The following is a 19689-nucleotide window of genomic DNA, read 5'->3' as shown; positions in this document are numbered from 1 at the left end:
GCATGCTAGTCAAATGAGTGCTAAATTTTCAAAACGCTTTTAGACCAAGTTCAATGTACCAATTAAACTTATTGTTAGTAGATGGTGCAACTGCAGAGCAGAATGTAGAAGAAAATTTCGCCCCTCTGATCGCAACTCTTTGCGATTGGTCAGTGGCGACCTCCTCAGTAAAATACGTTTTCTAACTTTGACCTCGCCGCGGACACACCTCGGAGCAGTTCCACAGAGGACCGGGAAACGCGGAACTTCTCGATGCTAATGAAGTCAACGCTATCCTCGGACATATTTCGTCCTCTAGAATGAGCTTGCCGATGCCAGAAGGCTTTTCTGTTAAAAGGCATCCTCGAATTAAGGTAAAATGTAATATGAATCTGAAATTTGAAAAAACTCTCAAAGTGAAAAAAAATCATCGGTTTGCTTACACTGTAACTTTCGTCTGTCCTTAGAAATTTTCAATATCGAATTTAGCTCTCAAATTTTTCTAAGCGAGTCATACAAACTCAAGTTGACACTATATATAACCAGAGACTGCTTTTTGCCAGGCACATTTTGGATTGAAGTATCCTTTTTCCCGACGTAAATTAATAGAGTTCTACTTTTAAAAAAGAAAAGATTTACTTTTTTCTCCTGGATTTTTGACAGATCAATAGAAACATGCAAATTTAATTGAAATACGAAATTTTGTCTCCGGTCGGTTCTTCTTATTTTTCAATTCAAACCGTTCAATTTTCAGATCGCTGACTCAATTCCACCGTTTCGGTTCAGAGTTGCAACAGAGTAATAAAAGGAACAAGGAACATAAAAACCCAGAAGGGTCAACAGTTTTCCTGACTGCGTTTATAATATTTGCAAAAGCAACAAGAAGAATAAACATTTTCAAAAATTTTGCTATAAAAAAACAATATTAAAATTATTTTTCGCTAGATAGTAACGGAAAAAATGTATTATGAGATCGCTTAGTTTTCGATCAAAAAACAGCGGAAAACGCAGAATTCGTTTTGACTTTCAACACTTTTTCCAAAGAAGTCAGATGTTTAGATAGAAGTCCAGTCCTTCAGGAAATTTTGTGCCGATTTTAGTGGGGACATGTCCCCAGCGTTAGTTCGTATCCAGCGGCGCTGCCGTCGGCATACCGTTCTCGCTCTCACTCTCTCTCATGGGCTTATACGCTGGGGACACGTGACGTCAGGCTGTGACGTCAGGCTTGCGCTCACCCCTCACTTTCTAACCGCCATTGTGTGTTTTGAGTCAGCGCTTTGTCGTGCCGGTCCCTTTAAATTTTCGGATCTTTAATTATATGTAGTGAAAATGCCGTCTAACGCCTTGTGTTTATATCAAGGATGTAGAAACTCCAAGAGGAAAAATCCGGAATTGACGTTTCATCGTTTTCCGAAGGAGAGAGAAGCGTGAGTTTGTTTTGATAAAGGAAAAATAATGAAACAATGTAAGCTATTGGATGACATTTTGTGATTATATCTTCGAGAAAGGAGGAGATATCAAAAAATAAAGTATTTCATAGTTATTATTGTCTCCAATTAGTATATTCTTTGAAATGCGACCAAATTAACCGTAAATTCAACGAATATTGAATATCGCGAATGTTGTTATACGTGTACGTGTGTGGTGAGAAACCGCGGAGAACAGTTTTTTTGTTCAGTTCGATTTAACTGAACGTCGATACATTCGATTTCACAAATGTATGAAAACAAAAATTAGTGACGGTGTGACTCAAATTTTAAACAAATCATAACCCTTAAACCTCAAGCCTTCTCACGACTTATGACGAAGTAACAATTCTTACTCTGTATAAGTACTAGCGTGGTCAGGTGGTTACCATCCACGTTTACCGTCTAGAAGGTCTAGGGTTCGAATCTCGTATGATGATGCATTTTTTTTTCTTTCTAAATAAACATCTTTTTTAAATGAACATTTTTTCAATAAAATTATAACTTTTTAGATATAAATTCAATTAATTTGAATTATATTATTTTCCTCAAAATTGTTTTCAAACAGAAAAATGTATTTTCGGTATGACGCTGAAGTTTCCAACGTTGGAGTCCAACGAAATGATCGAAAAAAACTCCAATAATTCCAGTAATTCTCCTATTTTGTTCCCTGCCAAATTTGCGATTCGTAGTTTTTCAAGCTGTACCAACAATTCGTGAAATAAAAAATTGGTGAATTAAAAACGTTTTTTTCATTCATTTCGTTGGACTCCAACATTGGAAACTTCAGCATCATTTTTCAGTGATTTATACGAAAATTAGATTTAGTTTCGCTATTGCAGTTTTTTTTTTTCAGGTAGTATATATCTAGCAGAATTCATTTTAATTTCTAATTTTTTTGGCATTGGGATTTCAAAAAAATGATCGAGCCCAATTTTGTCGATTTGATAAATTTGCCATGAAAGAAAAATCATTTTTTTCACTTTATTTCCAACTAAATTGTTTCCATTTATTGTAATAAAGTAAATTACGGATAATAAAACGCGTAATAAAGTAAATTACAATGATAGATTAAATTTTTTTCCTTCCATTTTTATTACAAATTTTTTTTTCTCTATGGGATTTGCTCAGTGAATATATAAGATTCAATATTGAATGATTTGCACTTTATAAACTTTTCATTTTAGAAGTATCCAAAATGGTTTAAACTTTTTTGAAACGTAGCATTTCAAAGATGTAAGCTTCAATGTCCCAACTTTTTTAGGCTAAATATATTTTTTTACTTATTCAAAGCCATAGTATGCTTTTTCACATCCCTAACAAAGATTTTCTTTCAGATTTATGATTTATTCAAAGCTTAAAGCGATATTTTTTTTCAGGGATACGTTTTATTTACAATTCTAGTCAAATATTTTTTTTTAATGGTACTTTTGAAGTGATTTTCAAAACTAGTCCACATTTTCATTTTTTGAGAAAAATTTTTATATAAGATATAAGATCTGATTGAAGTTTTGCATGGGTTCTTTATTTAAACTTGATTTACGTTAACGATTTCTAGTCAGAAAAGCTGTTCTTGTTGTAACCTAACTGAAAACTTTTAATATCGTTTACTTTTTTATCGTTAAGGTTTGTTTTGTAACCTGGTAAAGGTTCTCAAAAACTTCCTGTGTTAAAGAGTGATCCTACTGTTCCCAGCATGTAAGAGCATTATTTCTTCAAAATCCTTTTAAAAAAAAGTTGACCGTTTTTTTTCTACAATTTTTTCTTTTTTTCTGGGAAAACTCTTTAACACTTTCATTGAATTCTCATTCCCACCCTCCCTCTCCAGTACATCCTCCCTGTCCTGATGGAAGACACCCACCACCTTCCCGTGGTTTCCATTGAATAATTTTAGCTCACGCATGTTTTTTTTCTTTAAAAAAAAACTCTAAAATGCACTGTCTATTTTTCAATAACACTGCTATACGTGAACTCAAATTAACTGAGAGTGGGTACACGAAACAACTATATGCTTGCTTTATACCAAGTTTCGAAAACAATCACATTCACACACAGGGACAGACCCTTTTTATACAAAAATATCCCTTTCGTTGCATAAATAAATGTAGTTCTTCTGACCTATGCTGAATTTTTTTCTATTCTTGTTACTATCGATCTTCTTCAATTTTTTCATATGACGGTATTCCAGGAATCGTTCATTCAACGTCTCAGAAATAACATCAATATTCACAAAAATTTACAGGAATTTTTTCAGAAATTTTTAAAAAGATATATAGTTGATTCTGGAAAAAAAAATCTCATGTCATGAATATTATTGGGCTGTTAACTCAAGATTTGTTCTTGTCAAATCGGTGTTTACCAAATTCTAGCTATGATCGAATTTTTTTCCATTTTAAATTCACGAAATTCTCTAATACGGAAACATTTCAAACTCAAGCATCAATAATCCTGACTACGTGAATAAATAACTGATCGAATTACATGAGAAAACTGCACATTCGAATCACATATGCATACGAGTAAGTGCATTAAAAAAAATCTAGATCGCTATCTAATATTCTTTTATTTCCAGTCAAAGAGTTTTCTCATCCTTTAAATTTCTACTCAAATATTTCTATGATTTTTCAGCTGCTTCACGGGTATAGTCTGTTGTGGACTCGAAAAAAAAAAAAAAATAAACAGGACTTGAACACTCGATCCCAGATCGAGCTCATACTGCTTGTCCAAATTACCCGTGATTTATTTATTGTTTTAACGATATTTATAGTTTCCAAAAATTATATTATAAAGAGAAGTGCTCGCTGATATTTATATAAGTATACACAAAAAAAAAATATCGAAATGTAGGATTCGATCCCTCGACCCCACGCGCTTAGGCCAAGCATCTTTTGGCCATTTAATGTGTGAGAGAGAAACAACATTCTAACTTCCCCACCTCCGTGACAGCTGTTCGCTAGTGACGTCACAAGCGAACGCCGCGCCGCAGAGCGGCAGTTTGGGTCGCAGAAAGTTTGTCTTCAAGCCGCCCATAAGAACTGGGCTTCTATATAAATCTGACTTCTTTGCTTTTTCTATCACGCCGCACGCGCGATCGGATGTTTAGATCATTTCATCAATTGTTCATGTTGTCGTTTGAAGATTCGAACGTGTTTCTTTGTCAACAATAAAAGTGGAACAAAAAATATTACGAGGTAATCACACCAATGGAATTTCCATCCTCGAAAAATACTTAATTATTTTTATTTTGTGTCCTAAGAGATTTAACAAATTTTGAGGTTATATATTGATAAAATTTTGGATGATCAAATATACGAGAATATACATGGAAGTGCATGAAACGTCCCGATGGTCTAGATTGTAACATGCACTATATAGACTGTAATTTTGGTTCAAGCCTAAACCCTCACTTTTCACTTGATTTTACTGAAGTTATTGTCCTCTAAGTATACACAGTTGATCGAATATATAACCAAAATCGAGTGTACTCTGTGAAGTAACTCTTATCTAAACAATAAAAATTTCAAAAACAATAATTGGTCTTTGTATATTTTAGTTTATAGGGACATTACAAATGAAAATATTTCAGGTTCATCCGCATCATCGATGAAGAAATATTACCAACGAAAAAGAAAATGGATTTGTTATCTAATAATTGGCGCAAAACAAAGAAAGGGGTGTTGGCAAAACTTCAATATTTGTTAGTTAGCGGTCAATGGAGTGACTGTATATTTCTAGTTGGGATACCGCCGTGCCAAGAATTTTTGAAAGCTCATAAAGTCCACTTGGCGTTGTCGAGTCCAGTATTCGAGACTATGTTTTTTGGGAGTATGTCTGAAGGCACAGAACCGATAAAAGTACCGGATGTAGAACCGGCGACTTTCAAAGCTATGTTAAAATTTATTTATACCAATGAATTATCGCTCCCTCATTTGGACCGGGCCAGAGACCTTTATTGCTGTGCAAATAAATATATGATGCCGGATCTTGCTGAGAACTGCAGTATCTATATGAAGTCCAATCTCGTGCCTGGAAAAGTATGCGAAATTTACAATTGTGCTAATCTTTTTGAAGATTCCGAACTCTTGGAGGAGTGTCTTCATTTCATGTGCACAGTAACAAAAAAAATCTTGACTGACGAAAACTGGTTGCAGACTCCAGTGTCTGCTATTTCTGTACTCTACGAACAAGCCAACCTCGCAATTGATTCTGAAAATGATCTTTACAAAGCTCTACTTGAATGGTCCAAAGCGGAATGCCGCAGGAAAGCTCTTCCTCATGATCAAAAATCTTTGAGATCCGTCGCTGATGAACCTTTGAGCAGAATACGGTTTCTCACTTTGACCCCCACTGAATTCGCCGATGGGCCAGGAAAGGCTGAAATTCTTGACAGGAATGAAATTCTTGCTGTACTCATGAATCTCGTGTCCGACAAGAGTACGATACCTGTACCTCCAGGCTTTTCTAATGAAAAAAATCCCCGAAATAGGGTAAAATATGCAGAACAGTTTGACCTGGAATTTAACTCACTTTCTAGTTTACTAATAATTGATAACTTTATCATTTTTCTCTATTTATGAAATAGCCATGGCCTTACGAAAGAGAAAGTTCAAACCAGATAGAAGAAAGACGTTCCGGTTTCAACCCACAAAAACTTTACGATTTTGAACTAAATTTATCTGTTATTGCTAATTAATTCAAAATTTCACTTCCATTATTGACTATTTTAATTTGGCGAATTGAGGTTTCAATGAAAAATGTTGTTTGAACTTGATCTCAAACATTTTCTACAATATTTCTACTACATTTAAATATTTTTTACTTGTAACGAAATCAGGAACTGGGTTTTAGTTTTTTTTTTTAATTCTGTTTATATATGAGACTCGATGACATTCAGAAAAATTTCAGGTCAGACACAAAATTCCGATAAAAAGTTGCGAAGAGCTTCACTGTCATCGAAACTCTTATCCCACATCATCCAACATTTTTAATAATGGCGAGATTCGGTGTTATTTGTCCTTCCGAGTTGATACAAATATAAAAATTCATGGTATTACAGTACCGACACAAGTATCTGAGATGGTTAGTTTCTGCTTATTTGTTAAACTACTAAAAATGGAAAAATTGATAAAAAAGTGCGATCTCTGCTATTTCAATAATTACAGTAAATTAATCATATTTTCTTTGTGACTTTTTTCATTTTTATTATTTATTTGAATAATTGATTTCAGTCCAGAAAACCAAGGGAACAATATGTGGAAGATATGGTTGTTGTTCTACTCGTTCCGAATGAGACATCTTCGTGGCCTACAAAATATTCTATCGACTACAAGGACACAGCGATTCGTGACAGCACTGTGGACATACGATTCAACCGTGCCATTGTTCTCAAAAGCCACGTGGTTCGATCAAATTCCTGACTTTCATAGTCTATTTTTTTTTATTTTGTCTGTTTTCTATTCAATTTGATAATCAACATTCAAATTATAAGAATATTCTAATAAGATTTAATTCTACATGGAAACCTTTATTTTTGTCGTAGGATTATCGGATCGTTGTTAAATTCAATAAACGTGGAAGATATCCGGTGGGGAATATTGACAGAGCGAGCAAATGCGACGATGTGCTTTTTGCATTTTACCACGAAGAGGAAAACTACAATAAGCGAGATGATTTGATACGTGGCATTTTTTTTTCAAAGTTATTCAACACGTAACGAACTTTTTCATATTGAGGCACAATCTTAGCTCAGTCTAGCTTATGGGAGAAACTTGATTAACGAGAGTTATCTGGGCAACGCATCAAAAAATTCGATATTATTTTTCATTAAAAGATTATTTTTATAACGCAGTTATAAAATAGATGTAGATTATTACATAAACATTAAAATTTGAAGGATTCTTCATTTTCTTAAATTTCTGAGGATCATTGTCAATAGTCTCGAGGTTGAAAGGTAATGAGGCTCGAACGTTCATATTACTGATTCGTCGTCGGTGAAAGTGTTGACACTCCCATTATTGTGATATCAAATTGTCAACAAAAACAACTATCAGTGGATTTCATGTGTCGGCGCAGTTCCATTTTGCCACTAGGAAGTGGGAGTTTGCGTTGTTCGCAACATGTATTGTGAGCTCGTCGTTTGCTACAATTTTCCCAAGTTGTATCTGCGTTGAAGGGGATCGCCCTCTCGTCACTTGGGCACGTCATCGAGGTGGGTCGTCGGATAAAAAAATCGAGCTAAGTTTTCTTTACTGTACATTCGACGAGCCTTGGGTCTATGAGTGTGCGAGGAATGATAATGAAGAGAAAAATCGAAAATTACAAATGAAATTAAAAAATATTGAAAAGAAAAACCCAAATTTGTGACGAATTTGAACAATTATTATTTGAGTAATGCAGGGTCCAATTGCTCGATGACGAGTTCATTTATATTATGCTCGAATTAATTCGCATAAATTTGCCGCAGAAAATAGCATGACAGCTCGTTGAGAAGTTGCCCTCATTTTTATTCGTATTCCCATTACAAATCCCATATTAATTTCCATTTAAAAATACAGTAAAAATATAATAAAGTTTTAAAATTCGGTTTATCGATTTCGTTCCTGGTCGTGGTAGCAAAACCGGACGTGACAGCCTCGGTTTCATCGTGTTGATATAGTTCGCGATCAATAAGTATACGAGGAAGTGTCTAGATTGTGGGCCCTCATTGTCTGGTCGATCCATTCACGTGCCTCTGCGATGTGCGTGTTGATTATGGGGTCCATGCTATTGCATGACAGGCCCCAAGACATGATACCTGCTTGAGTGTATCGATTTGGATCATTCTTCATAGGACAGAGTAAAGGACCTCCGCCAGAACCCTGTAAAACAAAAAACACCGAAAATAAACGCCACAAAGAACAATTGAAAACAAGAGTGTCTCATACAAATCTCACAAGAAAATATAAAAGGATATTTGGATAAGAAAAAATAATTAAAGCCTCATTCCGATATTCCCTATCAGTTATCATGAGTTCTATACATCATGATACATGCAGATTACATTGTGTGTGGATACCCTTTTAAGGTATAGCCACATACATAGATAAGGCGGGACATTCGCGAAAATTTGGTGACAGAACCTTTTTGTCATCGATCGAACCGTGTTCAGGAATTTCGCTTCCAAAATTTGAGCTCTTTCCTGTGAGCCCTTCATTATATAAGTTGAAAATTCATCACCAGATCGAATTTGAGCTTTATTGTCGTTTGTGCAGTGAAAAAAGGCTTAAAGTGTTGTTTTTTTGTTGACATTTCTCTCTTGAAAGTGACGCTTCACAACACGTTTCGTTCGACTGCAGTAAGAAAATTTCAGCCCATATATTTGCAATTGTCCCACGTGAGTTGCAACTATTTTCGTAATTCAGCCGATGCGTGTCGAAAATCTAAAACACTGAAAATTGAGTGATCCTTGACATTGTCACCAAGTTTCTGGTGGTGCGAAGCATTTGAATTTCGTCTCTGTCCCACACAACAATTCAGAGGATGGATCAGTCGGTATATCGCAACCATGAGTGCGAGAGAGATAGTTGCAAATTTCGAAATCGAAATTCTTTAACAAAGTTTGACCGATTAAAAAAAGGCTCTGTCAGTCGATTTTTGCCATCGTTCTGCGTAGGCTGACAGAGCCTTTTTTTAATCGATCAAACTGTGTCAAAGAATTTCGATTTCGAAAATTCCAAGTGAGGTTAGTCGACTGATCCATACTCTTAAGGCGTGGACTCATCGATGAACCGACTGTACATCCACCGCTGTCAGTGCTCAAAATTATTTTAATTGTTTTATTCGTTAGATTTTACGATGTCATTTTTTCCTTACCCCGCACACATTGATTCCTGCTTTGCCACCGGTACAGATGACGTTTTGATTAACCCTTAGTGTGCATCTGGAGTCAGGTTGACCCCAACATTTTTTTAACCGAAAATATGCTTTTTACGCGCACTATCAACTTTGAACACATTTTTGAAGAATGAAAAAAGATTTTTTTGGAAATCCGACTTTGCAGCCTTAAAGTTGGATCAATTCACTGCAAAAAATGACTGAACCTTTTATTCCGAAAAGCGCATAGTTACCGAGATATTCGATGTCAAAAATGACTGATCTATCCTCTTAAGAGTCGACTAACCTCATCTCGAATTTTTGAAATGAAAATTCTCCGCTGTCGTTTGACTAATCAAAAAAAGGCTCTGTCAGCGGACGCGGAAAGATGGCAAAAATACGCTGACAGGGGCTTTTTTTTATTGTTCAAACCGTGTCGAACATACTCAATTTCGAAAATTGCAGCTATCTCTCTCGCACTCAGGGTGGCGAGATAGCGACTACTCCATCACCTTAAGGTAATTCTATTGCTTCAGTGTAGTCATACCACTGCTAATAGTTAAGACATAGTAATTAATATTATTGACATATGGAAAAAAATTATTTCTTATAAGTAAAATTTTCCATATGTAATCCTTTAAATGAATGTTCGTATTGAATTATAAAAATTTAAAAAAAAGTTAGTCCGACGATTCACATAGTATCCCCAGATTTACGTTTGGCAACAACGGTTCTCTCCGTCTTTTTCTACTCGACCACTCGTGAGTGTTTAACCTCTTTTCTGCTGATCTGTCAAATTGAGGTTAGGATTATACATTAAGCTGATGCCTTACTGTCATGTCTCCTTATCATAGCGAGTCGTAGGAAATCCAATGACGGAAGTTCAAATTAAACTTAATATTCCGTAAAAAATAGGTCGATAAGGGCAACTTTTTTTGGGAGTATTAGATTACTACAAGTGTTAAGTAAGTATATGAATTATAGTCAAGTATACCCTGTTGTAGCAACCGGAAGTTAGGTTTTGGTATGCTGTTTTTTGAAATTCCTTCACGAAAACCACCAATTTTAATAATTAATTTCTCTGAAATTAGGTCGATAACCGACCCTGAAATTTGACACAGCCCTTTATTAAAGGTTTAAGTGTACAGCATAAAATTTTTTTTTTTTTAATCTTATGAACTAAGCCTGGCGATAGAATTACCTTGATTCGATTGTCGCAAAGTCCACGCTCCATTATTGGAAGCTCGTAATGTGTCCATTGGTGGTAACTGGTCTGATCTAATAATTTGAAAGTATTCTCATTAAAATGGCGTCAATTTTCGATGATTGTTGTCATTCAACTATTTAAACTAACAATTAAAACACATTTTGTGTCTGTAGAATTAATAATTATCTCACTTATTCAAGTGTAAACGAAAGTGAGGATTGAAAAAAAAAAACATTTCGAAAATTGTGATCATTTATAACGCCCAGTATTTCAAACTCATCGAATCTTACTTTCTTACTTTTTTGAATTTTGTTTTAGAGGAAGGATCCTCCGGAACTTTCAATTCTAGCATTTTGATTTTGCTTTTAAAATTCATTTACAATCTAAAGAATGTATTTTCAATGCTTTCCTGGTAGCGCCGATTAAGCTTGGGCAACTATAAATTGCCATTTTGCATAGGTATTCTTTAACGTATTGTCCTTTGGATAGACCTAAAAGCTAGTATTGATTATTTCTAATATGATCGTTCTTAACGATTAATTTATTGAAAAAAGTGTAATTTTTTTCTTTTCGTGTTCAAATATTCATTTTTTTCCGTTAAAAACAGCTTCATTTTGCTTCAAATTTGTGTGTAAATATTTAAACACCGATTTCAATATATAATTCCATTCAATGCAATCAGCACTCTCAGTTTTTTGGGAAAAAATATTGAATAATCAGTTCTTCGGAGGTTCCCCCCCCCCCCCCCTCAAGGATAAAGTCTTTCCAGAAAATATACGAATATAAAGCTATAGGTTTATTAATTTATATAATTAACTCGAGGTGTCGATACGATTATCGAATTGTCACATCCGATTAGCGATGTTCAAAAAATGTACAATTTTTTCTTTACCATCAATGTTCCAACCCAAAGTGAGGCAATGTGATTTTTCAAACTGATCTTCACCCTCTGGTAGACAAGCAAAGTCAATGTCTTCAGCAGAATCGAAAGGACTCGAGAGGATTAAAATGGCTAGATCATTCCACGGGCTTCCTCGTCTGAAATATTCGTGGTTTATAATCCTCCTAACGTCTCGTTCTTGGCCACCAGCACGAACTTTTATGTTACTGGCCCTTTGTCTGTCGAAAAATCATTACCAATTAATGCCCAATTTTAACAATCATGAACTTTTTGATAGAGACTTTGTCGCTCAAGAATTGTACGAACTTGCAGTCGATTTTTTGGATTCATTTAATGATTTTCAAAATTATTATATCGATTTTTTTTTATTACCTTAGGAGCCTGACAGCTGAAGTAATGACTGCCTGAGGATGAATGAGTAAACCAATAGGTGACTTAAGTGGAGGCTCTCCCGATACTTTGCTGACAATCGAGACCAGCGATTGGAATTTGCCGTTAACTCGTTGTCCACAATTCTTTTGTGGTCGTTGTGGTACTAGAAACAAAAATTTATTTTAAAATTTCATCGATGAAAATAGACATTGTATTGTGAATGACGGACTCTTGGGTTAGTGGTCGACATAAATTCTCGTCTATTTGACTAATTATCGGTTCAAGTCAACGACTGTTCTTACACTACACCGTTTGTGTTTATATTTATGAATGACTGCGAAAACAAAATTGTGTTGAAATTTTTAAATATTTTGTTCAACGCAATGTTCAATAGAATATTTTGTTGAATACGTTCAACAAAGTTGTGTGGGAACGGAAGATCAACAGAAAGTGAAGAAAAATAAAATATCAAGAGCGAAGTGACGGTTTTTGTCGTGAACCTCGAAGAAGGAAGTCGAAAAACAAAATATTCAATTTCAAGCGAATTATCGCTTGAAATTGAATTTCAAAATAAGGAATTTCGAATTTATTGTATCCGATCCTATAGTTTTGTTATATTTTGAAATTTGGTGCTTGAGAGATTAAAAAATTATTGGTAAATATTTAGAAGTGCAACTTTTCCGAAAAATGTCCGTAGGATGTTTTTTCCTTTTCTAACAGTTAATAGACATGTCCAATGATGATAATCAGTTGGAGGAACTTGAAATTTTTTTATGCAAATAACTTTTTTTAGCAAAATATCAGACAACAATTTTCCATTGGCCTCACCCGACGATTCCGCACACGCATTGAAAGATATTCCGGACACAGGCTTTAATTTCATTTTATTTTGAAAATAAATTGTGCTGTAATTATGTTGCAGCACAATACGAAGGTACATTCAAAACAAACTGTGTTCTGGGTTTGTACGTTGCGAATGTGTGTATCCCCTTTCAAAATAACACTTGTAAACTGAAAGGAGGAAATTGTCTCAGTTTTCAAAATGCCTTGTGCTGCGTGTAACGTGTCACTAGTAAAATCAATTGAAATATTTCAAAATCGTACAAAAAGTATTAATTTTTTAAAAGATCACGGAATTCTGGTAATAAAAATTATGTGTTCAGAATGTGGCAAATTGGCAACTTTGTCACATATTTTGCTACCGCCGCCTCATCAAAATTTTTTAGAAAATGCGTTGGAAATGCGACGGAAGTGTGTGACCGGTCACACACTGTCGCAGAACTCACGCGCGCGCGCGCGTGTGTGTGTGTGCGTGCGTGCGTCCGCACTAAATATTTGAATACAGTCGCATCTCCTCATAAGCCTCTTTACCGTTTTCATCGCGGAGAGCTTCCTGTATTCTGAAGCGTTTTCGAGGTTTGCGCTTAACTGTCTCTTATGAGCCCGGAACAAATTTCTAACCTCAAATAATCAATTCGACGGCGCGCTATAATGGGGGGAGGGGCCATTAATTTCCCCTACAGCCCCTAAACAGACTTAAAAACAACAAGTTCTTGTTTCCAGCGTTTGATACACAGACATACAGAATTGATACAAATCCAAACATCCCTCATACAATTATAGACCAGGAGCGATTTTGCGAATTGGAAAAGGTCGATCGACCTTCCACGAATGAAACTTGCAACCGGAAATATATAACACATTTCGGGTCAATCGATTCTCCGTAAACGAAGTCGAAATGTGTCGACTTTGAGCTTCGTGAAAGCGAGATTTTTCGTTTTGTCAAGTACCAGCTATTGTATCAACTGGATTTCGCTTAGGATGAAAATATTATTAATTTTTTGTTGACTGGAATGTCAACCTGGAATTTCGTACCGGGTGCGAGATATTCATCGATCCATCTACGTATACCCGCAGTGTCAGTGCTGATCGTGGGGATATCTTCGTAACACGTAGGGCTCCAAAATATGACGCCTACTTGAACGTATTGACTTGGATTATTCTTGACAGGACAGGCCAAGGGAGCACCGAAGAAGCCCTGAAAAAATGGTTTTAAAAAAATCGATTTTCTAGCAGAACTCAACAAAAATTTCCATCACAGTGGATCCAAATTCGAAACTGGTTTCTTCAGTGGTACAAAATGTGTGTAAAGTTCAACTAAGTGAGTGATTTTGCATTAATTCATGCACTTGGTACTCTGATAGATTTATTTCCCAATTATTTATTGAGAATTTTGTGTTTACCGTTTCATTCGTTTGAGGATTAAAATATTTTTTGCTTACCTCGCACATGTTGAATGCTTCAAAACCTTTGGAGCAAACATCGTTTTGACCGATATGGAATGTTTTATTGAAAAGTGCACGTTGCATTTGAGAGTTGCAATCCTCACGTGATATTATTGGAAGCTGGATTCCTTTTTGTATTACTTGATCGGTGAATGCTGCCATTTCAAAAATGTTTTCACTCATATGAGATTATGATCATCACAAAATATAAATTTCCTAAATATTTACACTAACACCCATGGCTTACTTCATATTTCGATCTTGGAAATAAATATACTCGATTTCAGTGCATACATCCGTAACCTCGTAAGGTAATGTTTTTTTTTAATAAACGCAATCTGTGATAAATTTTCTTCACAATACAAACCTTTCCGAAGCTCAAACACCGTACAATTTTTTCACAATTAATATTATTGTAAGTTCTCCCACAAGGTACCGTGTTAAAAACTCAAAATTGTAAATGAAATAATTCCAAATTTTGCCCCGTAAGAGGCCCCGGAACTGTGCTTATCGTCATAAGGGGACCTTAAACTATCATTTACTGCAAAAAAAAGTGGAGCTTCACCGTACTTTATCGAACAGCCAAACTACTTTAATTTTTTGAATTATTTTTATATTTAAGGTATTTTCTTACCATTGTAGTTCAAACCGAGAGTGAAACAAGCTGATTTGTTAAACTGATCTTCGCTCTCCGGTAGACAAGCAACATTAACGTTTGAACCAAGATCGAAGGGTTTCGATAGTATTAAAATGGCAAGATCATTCCACTGAGGTTGCAAGATGTTACTGTTATTATATCCTATGATACGATCAACATATCGTTCTTGGTTATCAGCACGAACTATTATTCTCTTGTAGAGTGCCTTTTCCTGAAAGCTTCAATAAACTTTATTAATAATATGGACAGTGAATAATGAACTATTTTTTCCTTTTATCATTGTTGCTACCACTGCAAGATATATCGACAAATTATTTTTGTTACTTTTTGATATCGAAAGCTGAAGTAAGGACAGCCTGAGGATGGATGAGTGAACCAACCCTTACGTCAACTCTACCATTGCTGAAAAGTGCAACCATTGATGGGAACAAGCCTGCCTTAGTACGCTGACAACTACTTTGTTGCGATGGTAACGGCTCTACATGTTGAACACCATCCCGAGACTTATTGCAGCAAACGTCTAATGGATTTTCACACGATCCAAAATCCCTGAAGAATCAAAACATCAACAAAAATATTAAACATTAAATAAACTCAATGAAATTAACAAACTTCTAACCAACCCAAACATGCATGAATGCTCAAACGTAACAACCAACTTCTTCCCATTCCAGTGTTTTTAATGAAATATACTGAAAACTAATCTAAATGCAAAACATTTAGAAACGTAGCATTATCTTGAAACTAATTCACAAAAATGAGTGGTGGAAAATTTTTTCATCCTTCAGTAAAAACGTAATGAAGAATGCATTACAAAGTTTGCAACCCTGCGTCTAAGACCTCAAACTTTTTTCTTTTTAAGGCGCGACTCGCTGATTCGTTGGGGATAAATCGCGCTACATATTCATCTTCGCAGTCAGTGCATGGTTTTTCTTATTATAACAGATCATGACTGTGACAAAAGTTTCACATAAAGACGACGAAATCGATGAATAATAGTGCTGCCTAAAAAAGTAACTCTTACCATTTTTAAGGGGAAGTGCGAGTATTTTTTTCAGGTTCGAAGATTACATATTTAAACTATAATTTCGTCTCAATATCCAATTTATCACTGTATATTTTCTAAAGAATCTCGTGGTTGATGACAAAATCCGTTTTTATATTTCTTCTACAAAACATAATCCGCAATATACCAAAAGAAGAAAGTTACACAATATTGTTCTATCAAATAACAAAGTGCCATGAAACTTTCATTTTTTCTATAATTTATCAAAAACCTGCATCAATTTCTGTTATTATTGTTATTAAAGCATCATTTAACGAACCTGACATCGTAGCGAAGTTCTCCATTTATATTTCGACACAAGTAAAAAGGAATGCACGCGCAGCCAGATCTTCTGTTGGATACGTTCGGTTGACCAGCGACGACAAAACTCGCCAGTACCAAGCCCGACAGTATGCCCAATTGCCACATGTTCCAAAACGGCGCAAAGTCCCTAGTGGAATTTGTAATGATATTGATATGTAATGAAAAAATTAAATCTAGAGATTCATAAACACAAGTGCCTATATTTATACGTCGAATAGGAAGTCATTTTCGGGTAGGGTTCAATATAATATGTCAAATAACCGAAAAATAGAATGGTCAATATTTCGAAACTTTAAAAGTTGTCATATCAGATTGCAGAAAAATAAGTGATTCGAAATTCTTATTTCTGATTAGCATTCAGCAGATTACGCGTTTAATCGAATATTCCTTCTTTGAATTCGTATTTACTCGAAAATATATATTTCCGGAGTTTTCATTTCGAATAGAATTTCAACAGACCATACGATCGTCAAAAATTCATATTTTCCAATTAAAAATGGAGATATGAGTAGTTGTTTTATAGACAGACCAGAATACAGAGTAGCAAAAAATCGGAAGTGAATTTTTCGAGCCTATAAAACTTAGGTACGCAGAATAGCGATTGTCGTAATTTATGAATCGAAAGAGTGATAGTCGAATTTTCGGAAAATCGATATTTCAGTCGTCGCCGTCGTTCTCTGAGCGTGATTTATTGTTATATTTTATCTTCAATGTAAACGTGTGTCATAGGCGCTGTCTAATCTTTGACCGTTACCCTGCAGCCTAAACTTTCCCACGTAAACGCAGCTGAGTAAGACGCGATCTAATCATTTTGCCAACACACAGTCTGCCTCATTTTTACATAACTCCTTTAGAACGGTTTACAACTACTCATTCGACATTGCATCCAAAGGTTAACCTTACTCATGCTGCATCACACTTTTGACCCTCGATCCCCAAACTTTATAATGATACGACAGTATCCCCTCCAAGGATAAGCGTTATTATAGCATTAGACTATAAGTATATGTGGATGGGTGAGCGTGAGCATTCGCATAGTCCGCGAGCATTGTAATACACGGAATCCTTGTTCGACATAACTTTGAATGAAGTTACTTTCTTTAACTTTAACTTCTTTTTAATCCCAACTCCAAGCACTCATAGAGTGGTTCCTACTCTCTTAGGCACTGGCGATCCTGTAACGACCAAAATTCCAAATAGTCGCATGACACGTGCTTCGCGAATAACCTTGTAGTTTCTACTTATTTATTTATTTTCGACATTCAAAGTTCTAGTCGAATTCATCAGTCTCCAAATTGTCGCATATTCAACGTTTATAAACTCGAGATTTTAGCTGTTAGAAATTTAAATCATTCTAACATCCCATCGAAGAATTTACAAAACACTTTTTTTTACTAATCATTAGTGCTTAATGCTAATTTTTACTCACCGTAAAAAAACTGATGTATTCACGATGATTGAAGGTTGAAAAATAATAACGTGGCAACCTGGCAAACTATCGTATTTAAAATACTCCATATTTACAATTTTTTACACACCAATGAACCCAAATAATGTCTCATATTTACATCTGGCTTATCAGATATAGCTGATAAGGAATAGAATCATCATTTTCGGGGCACATTTTCATCATTTTGGCGAGGCTTTTAATTTCGACTCAGTTTTTGAAACGAAACGATAAAGGAAAAAAATATTCTGTTACCCTAGCTAGATAGCACGCTGGTTAAATAGTCAATGACGAAAACCGAAAATTATACTTATAAATACGATAACTCTTTTATTCTGTTAATTTTTTTCCAACTGTTAAACGAACAGGCATATCTTTTTTACAACATTTATTTACCTTATTTGGAAGTTTCTATCGAATTATTCTCCTTCCTTCTATTTTCCTATGAAATATAAAACGAAAATAAAAAATATTTCCGATCGTAGCTTAATGCGTTGAAGAGATATTAATTATTTATTTTTTAATTGCATCAAAAAATGGTCTCGGATTTTCGCACACATTTTTGATGTTTATTTGTTTTTTATTTAGTGACAAATCTGGTGCCATAATACATTTTATATATCTATATATTGTTTTTCTGGTGCCATAATGCAAGTATATAGTATATACCTATATATTTTCATGACGTATAACGTGTATGGTGTGTTGTTTTTATGCTGATAGATGATGAGGTTATAAAGATCGCGAATTTGACAGTTCACCGATATCCCGGTCTGTAGTACAAGTATATACCTATATATTTTCGTTATGATATGACGTATGGTATGTTAGAAATGCTAACTAAATAAGGTTATAAAGATCGCGAATCTGATAGTTCACCGACACTGTTCCAATTTTTCCGGTTTTGTAGAAAATAGATAAATGCAGGACAATATTTTGGTAAAAGTGGTGAAAAAAAAGTGAAGAAGAAAAAAGAGAAACAAAAGCCGTGGAATCCAACAGTGTTATATGTAATGGAGACAAATCGAAAATTGTCAACATTCGGATTGATGGTATAAAATAACCCAAAACAGGAATGTCGAAGGAGAGTAAGGGACTACAAAAGTATAGAAAGGCAGTATAAACGCATAATCTGTAAACGCATGACAGATTATTCGAAATTGCTTGATTATAAAATTTCTTTGGCAATTCGAAATTGAGGCAATCAATTTTTTTTTTCGTTGTGCATTGGTGGATTTTTTTTCCATTAAAAAGATTAAATTGATCATAACGGAGAATTTTCACTTTAATTCCAACAAAGTAAAATTTAAGTTCGAAATAAAATATGTCCGCGTGTGTATATGTGTGTATATTAGGGTGGTCATTATATTTGGGGTTAAAATTTATTTTGACCTTTCTGCCCTCTAAACCGGTTCGAAATACATAAAAAGTAATGCTGTAATTTTTTCAGATTTTTGAATCAATGCTTAACCCTCGACCACGGGGGTTGAAGTTTTTCGTTTATACTACATGGAATTTTTCTGCGTTTGTGGTCACGATTTTACTGTGGGCCTCAATCCGTTTGGAAAATCTTGAAATTTTCAGAAATTATTTCACAAGTATGTTGCTACAAGGAAAAAATTTCCAATACTCCTACCCTCAAAATGTTGTATAGCATCACCATACTGACCTAATTAAAGCGCAAAACGATAATTTTGGACACACAATTTCAAGTAAGCAGTTTTAACTAAGGAAGAAAAGAAAAATTCTCCAAAATCTGACATAGGGGGTTTTTGAGGATGCTCTTTCAGAATTTGGCATTTATTTTGTAAAATTAAATCAAAATCTTCAGTATTTCCATTTTGAATTGGAAAGTCTACAATTTTCGACGTTTTTTTTTCTTCAAATCGATTTTCGTTACTGTTGCTGCACTCAAATAACCATATCATCGCCAGCAAAAGTGTTCTCATTGTCTGACCTTTCCAAAACACTGGTTGTAACCAGTATTATAAAAGTATGTATAAATACTCTTTCCTCACTCAGTCTTTCCAAGATGGCGGTTTTTTCAAAACAGCATGATGTAAATTTGCGTGATTTTTTTTCCCGACAGTTTCAACGTAACAAAGAAATGTTACAAAACAAAAAGTATTGAGCATCGTCAAAGAATACGTCGGA

At 34.8% G+C, this 19689-nt stretch overlaps 2 protein-coding genes across 3 annotated transcripts; one reads left to right on the top strand and one right to left on the bottom strand.

Moving 5' to 3' along the window:
- The first annotated feature begins 98 nt into the window (after positions 1-98).
- Positions 99-7357, top strand: LOC122417715 (uncharacterized). Of its 2 annotated transcripts, XM_043431509.1 has the most exons (8): positions 100-353; positions 734-1011; positions 4511-4636; positions 5032-5479; positions 5597-5932; positions 6351-6524; positions 6674-6844; positions 6985-7357. In XM_043431509.1, exons 2-8 carry the CDS (start codon positions 947-949, stop codon positions 7156-7158), a joined length of 1494 nt encoding a protein of 497 aa, XP_043287444.1. In that variant the 5' UTR covers positions 100-353; positions 734-946; the 3' UTR covers positions 7159-7357. The 2 variants fall into 2 exon arrangements, with proteins under 2 accessions (XP_043287443.1, XP_043287444.1); XM_043431508.1 differs by having other exon boundaries at positions 99-353; positions 5032-5932.
- Positions 7358-7927: 570 nt separating this feature from the next.
- LOC122417716 (phenoloxidase-activating factor 2-like) lies at positions 7928-17563 on the bottom strand. The gene is made up of 10 exons (XM_043431510.1): positions 17518-17563; positions 16045-16215; positions 15044-15268; positions 14696-14937; positions 14059-14216; positions 13652-13814; positions 11777-11939; positions 11396-11622; positions 10498-10574; positions 7928-8302 (listed from the first exon to the last, which is right to left on the bottom strand). The coding sequence occupies exons 2-10, from the start codon at positions 16191-16193 to the stop codon at positions 8108-8110; spliced, it is 1599 nt and encodes a 532-aa protein (XP_043287445.1). The 5' UTR covers positions 16194-16215; positions 17518-17563; the 3' UTR covers positions 7928-8107.
- Positions 17564-19689: the final 2126 nt, after the last annotated feature.

Source organism: Venturia canescens, chromosome 11, assembly GCF_019457755.1.
Source record: "Venturia canescens isolate UGA chromosome 11, ASM1945775v1, whole genome shotgun sequence".
NCBI classification, from domain to species: Eukaryota; Metazoa; Arthropoda; class Insecta; order Hymenoptera; family Ichneumonidae; genus Venturia; species Venturia canescens.
This window is presented reverse-complemented; position numbering and strand designations above follow the sequence as displayed.

Bases quoted from the DNA above. Each gene is read 5' to 3' on its own strand.
- LOC122417715 (XM_043431508.1), top strand. From the start codon at position 947: ATGAGATCGCTTAGTTTTCGATCAAAAAACAGCGGAAAACGCAGAATT. The intron at 1,012-4,510 runs CTTTTTCCAAAG...CTGACTTCTTTG, and splicing joins ATTCGTTTTGACTTTCAACA to CTTTTTCTATCACGCCGCAC. The intron at 6,845-6,984 runs GTTCGATCAAAT...TTTTTGTCGTAG, and splicing joins TTGTTCTCAAAAGCCACGTG to GATTATCGGATCGTTGTTAA.
- LOC122417716 (XM_043431510.1), bottom strand. From the start codon at position 16,193: ATGTGGCAATTGGGCATACTGTCGGGCTTGGTACTGGCGAGTTTTGTC. The intron at 14,938-15,043 runs GTAACAAAAATA...AGTTTATTGAAG, and splicing joins TCAGCTTTCGATATCAAAAA to CTTTCAGGAAAAGGCACTCT. The intron at 13,815-14,058 runs GTAAGCAAAAAA...CCATTTTTTCAG, and splicing joins AAGCATTCAACATGTGCGAG to GGCTTCTTCGGTGCTCCCTT.